Below are 4555 nucleotides of genomic sequence, written 5' to 3'. Positions count from 1 at the left end.
ACATTCTCCAATCTTGAGGGATGTCACCAGAGCATTGTTGTGTGGATGCTACACCATGTCTAGGTCGGCTTCAGTAAAAAACACTATTGGTCCCTGGTACTCGTCTTCCCTAGGCCTCTTTTGCTGTACCTGATACACATGTTGTAAGTGCTTTACCATCTGAGTCTCCCTACGTACCTCATTTTCATTGACCTTCGAATGAATCACATTGATCACTTGAGGTCCGTCTGCTTGTGGTTGCGATGCTGGTGGACGTGGTGCTGCCGGTGCCTAGGACAACCTTGCTTGCTCTTCCCTTGTTCTGGCCTTATCCACTAGGTCCCTTAAGTGACTTTGCCTTACTAGATCTTCTAAATGTGCTTTTAAGGCTCTACAACCCTGTGTCAGGTGTCCACCTTCATTATGGTAAGCACAGTGCTTTCCCAGGCTTCTTCCTATGAATTCGCCAGGAATCTTTTTTAGCGCTCTATAATACGGCTGGTTCCTAACTCTTTCCAGAACTTTATAAATCAGAATCTGGAATATGGTGGTGACTACCTGTGCAACCCTCAGTCCTATCTCTTGCCTATTATATCTAGTGTTACCTCGGCCTCGCTTCAGCGAGCCATTTCTCTTCTCATGTTTCAACGTCTTTGCCCCTAGCGTGTCTTTTTCAGCTTTCGCATATTTCTCGATCCTGGCCATGAGTTCCTCCATACTTTTTGGCAGCGTCTTTGCTAGTGACTTTTGAAGCAGACAATCATCGTTTAGGCCGTTCTTAAAAGATACGACTGCCAACTTTTGGTTGCACCCTGGTATTCGGTTAAACACCTCATAATACCTTTTGGCATAAGCCTTGAGGCTTTCATCCTTGCCAATTCTCAAAGCCATCAGGGAGTCTACCCTCAACGGCTACAGTTTATTCGTAACAAACCTGGTCACAAACATCTCAGCCTGGCCTTCCCAACTTTTCACAGTTCCTTTTGACAACTTGTAAAACCAATCTGATGGGATTTCCCCAAAGGATGAGGGGAATACCTTGTAGAGAAACAATTCGTTCCCGGTATACAGCGCCATTGAGTTCAAATATAAGCCGACGTAAAAGTTAGGATCGGACTACTATCGTATATCTAGAATCTCGCCATGTGAAACCTTTTCGGGGAGTCAAACTTATCCAATTCTACGAAGAACAGTGTTCTCGGCTTGACCGGAGATATGATCTCAACATCTTGTCGCTTCCTCTGGAGGTAGTCCCTGAAATCCTCCTTAGTCCGTCCAGGAGCTCATCTGTCAACAGATTTCAACCTTTTTGGTGCGCTGTTCCCGGTGTCATTATGAGTCCTCTTGGACCTCCATTCATTCATCGTGTCAAAACAAAGCTCCATTCCTTGAACATGTCGATATTCCTTGACATAAGTTTCCTTGACACAAGGTGTCTTCTGAGACTCTACTCTCATCAATTCTCCTCGCCCGAACTCCCGTGAAGGCCGATGTGAATGCTCATTTTCCATGTCATGCTGAGGGACTGCAAGGATTGCTTTATGTCCCCCTTTCTGGGCATCGTTCTTGGCCTCTGGAATCGGAGTGTCCTCCAATGAAAACGGTGGCTGCATGACGTTGTTCTGCATCATGAAGTTGATAACCAATTGTAGGTCTACTAACTTGTTTGACATTTTCTTCATCTGGCCGTCCCTCCTCAGGCATCTATCTTTCTATACTTGGAGGTCGCTTTCGTTATAATACCCGCCTTGACATGCTTTTTTCGGTGTGTCTCCCTCTTAGCCGACGACCTTTTCTCCGAGATTCTTATCTCGAGGTTCTTCATTACAGTTGTCCTTCTCAACGTTAGGATCGGCGTTTTTACCACTCCCACTAGGGATGTCACCCCCAATCTTTTCTTTATGCCCATCATTGGCCATCTATCTTCCTTACGTTTCCCACAGACGGCGCCAAATTGTGTGTGCTGATTTCCGACCATACTGCCAAACAGGAACTCAGCAGGAGAGCACAGACAGAATAGATCACACCCGAACAAACTGTCACAGAAAGATAAGACTCTGACAGTGGTTCGTCCACCCGGGACACTCCGACAATCAAATCAGTACTCAGTTATCTCTCAAATATAGCAAATAGTGCTTAACTCACTAGGTAGAATACAAAAAGCGTACCTTAGACCCACGAGAGTGCCTTATTTTTATAGTCAGCACTAGCATGATTCCTGTAGAAGCCTAACTTCAATGGACTCTAACTCAATACTTATCTTGGACTCCCAGCCATATAGAGATAAACTTCCTAAGAGTTTTATCTTTATCCAGACTGATGTTCTCTCCCAGGACTCTTGTCCCTTATCCGCTCATCTCGGATTCCAGTATCTCCAAAAATAATATCAGCCTAGCTAAGATCATCTCTTACATAACCAAGCCACGTGACACTCTGACTGACACGTCGACGTCACCTCAATCACGTACTATCATTTACAAAATATACCCTTACAATAATTGATAATCAAAATACAAAATTTCATGAGCAGAACGTATACCATAGAATTAGCCTTTAAAATTATGGGGTTTGGTTAAAAAAAGAAGACTTCAGTCGCATCGCATGCTGTCAATTGCATTGACTCCAAAGTCACCGTCAAGTATTTTAGTTAGAAGTTGACTGCTGACTCGAAAAGATGATGATGTGCTTGCCTGAGTGTTTGAAACGGCTTCAAAAGTGGGTATTATTTGGTGGTCCTCCAGTAATATTCCAAGTCATTTACGTGTGATGCCATATGGAAAATGTTAAAAAAAAAAATTCTTAAAATATTTTAAGAATATGAAAAAAATATATTAAGATTATAAATATTTTGACCTTTTTTTAGTGTTTATTATCAATTTTTAGCTGTCATTAGCCGGACACTTTATATATTTATCTCTCAAATATCAATTCAAATATAAAACTGGAAAAAAATTATCTTGAAATACCACATGAATTTGTCCTAAAACTATAGTATAATTTTCCTTCAAAATGACAATATGTATCATCACATTATCATCATCGTGGCCATCAAAATCAGTAATAAAAAAAAAAAAACTAAAGAAAAAAATAGTGAAAATATCGAGTCAGTGTATGTTTAGAAAGAAAGAAAAAAATCACATAAATAGTAAATTTTACAAATTTAAATATTTAAAGTCATATATTTTTTTATGAATATATAATTATTTTAATAAAGTACTACACCAATTATAATTTGAGCCGTGCTACGTAGCTCGAAACCAAGACCCCCCTAATCCCCTGAAACCAAAACGATGCCGTTTCGGAGTTTTTGAATGTTTTTTTTTTGGTTCAATCAGAAAGAAGCAGACGGGAAGAAGAAGAAGAAGGAAAGAAGGGAAGAAGAAGAAGGGAAGAAGCAGAGGCAGACGGCGGCGGAGGCAGACGGCGGACCAACGATCGGCGGAGCTGCAACGATCGGACGCTCGGCCGGAATGCAGGGGCCATTTGTGTGTGTGTGTGTCTCCATTCCCTCTTCGCTCTTCTCTCCCTCTCTTTCACTCTCTCCTCTCCGCTCTTCTCCTCTCTGTTCTCCCTCTCTCTCTCTCTCCCTCTCCCTCTCCCTCTTCCACCTGCGTTTTGAGCTCGAAAATGGTGGAAAATGGCAGAAAAAAAAGAAAGAAAAAAAAAAACCTAATGCCCAAAACGACGTCGTTTTGGACATTAAGGGGATTAAGGAAGGCAAATTTTCGAACTCTCAAGCTTTATTCTTATAATTTCTCTAATATATATATAATTATATTCTTGAGAAAATTATTAAATTCTTTGAGAGGATCATGTGTTTCTGTCACTAATTGCCATGTTTTTCTATTATTTCTCGTCATCAACCAAAATTCATAAGTTTCATTTTTTTCACCAATCATATTTAATTTAGAGCACCACATGTTATGTCGTGGAGCACCAAGTAACTTCTCCTGTTCTTGTTCTTCCTACCTACTTTTTGCTTTAAAAATCTGCTAATTCCTGCAAAGGTCCTTCGAGTCCGCAAACACATCAAAAAGTTATGCAAATCATAATTGGGTATTACGTTGTGCGTCCACCATCACACTATGTCTGGGAACATTGAAAAAAAAAAAATGATTTCATAAAAGAAGATAAAAAAAAAATGTTTTCTTCTTTCTTTTGTTTAGATAAATATGAGAGAAAATGAGATAAAAGGAAATATTTTTTCTCACATTTTATTTGGTTAAATTACATAGAGAAAAAAAAAAGTTATTATGTATTGAATTACCAAAATAACTTTTACAAGTGTCAATTTTTTTTTTTAATTTCTAGTATTGATATTACAAAAAAGTAGTAATTCTTATATACTCTCACTTCTCTGTTTTAAATCCTTTTTCCTTTTTTCTTTTTTTCTTTTTTGTGAAATTTTTTCCTAATTTCAAACTTAATCAAATATTAGCTCAAACAAACTAATTTGCAATTTAATTTTTATAGTAATGTGTATAATTATCTAAAATATATGAAAATCTTACAAATACATCAATTTTAGAGGTGATTTATTTATTTATTTATTTTGTCAATTGATAAGACAGTAATT

General features: G+C 38.7%; 1 protein-coding gene across 1 annotated transcript; it reads right to left on the bottom strand.

Annotated features, from left to right (window-relative positions):
- Window positions 1-270: 270 nt before the first annotated feature.
- Window positions 271-870, bottom strand: LOC145824312 (uncharacterized). The gene has a single exon (XM_082923951.1). It carries the CDS (start codon window positions 868-870, stop codon window positions 271-273), a length of 600 nt encoding a protein of 199 aa, XP_082780077.1.
- Window positions 871-4555: the final 3685 nt, after the last annotated feature.

Source organism: Camellia sinensis, chromosome 4 (assembly GCF_055761805.1).
Source record: "Camellia sinensis isolate YWXY chromosome 4, ASM5576180v1, whole genome shotgun sequence".
Classification (NCBI taxonomy): Eukaryota; Viridiplantae; Streptophyta; class Magnoliopsida; order Ericales; family Theaceae; genus Camellia; species Camellia sinensis.
Note: the sequence above shows the minus strand (reverse complement) of the source record. Positions and strands in the feature narration are given on the sequence as shown.

Excerpts from the sequence above, each read along its gene's own strand:
- LOC145824312 (XM_082923951.1), bottom strand. The coding sequence starts at position 870 with ATGGCTTTGAGAATTGGCAAGGATGAAAGCCTCAAGGCTTATGCCAAA.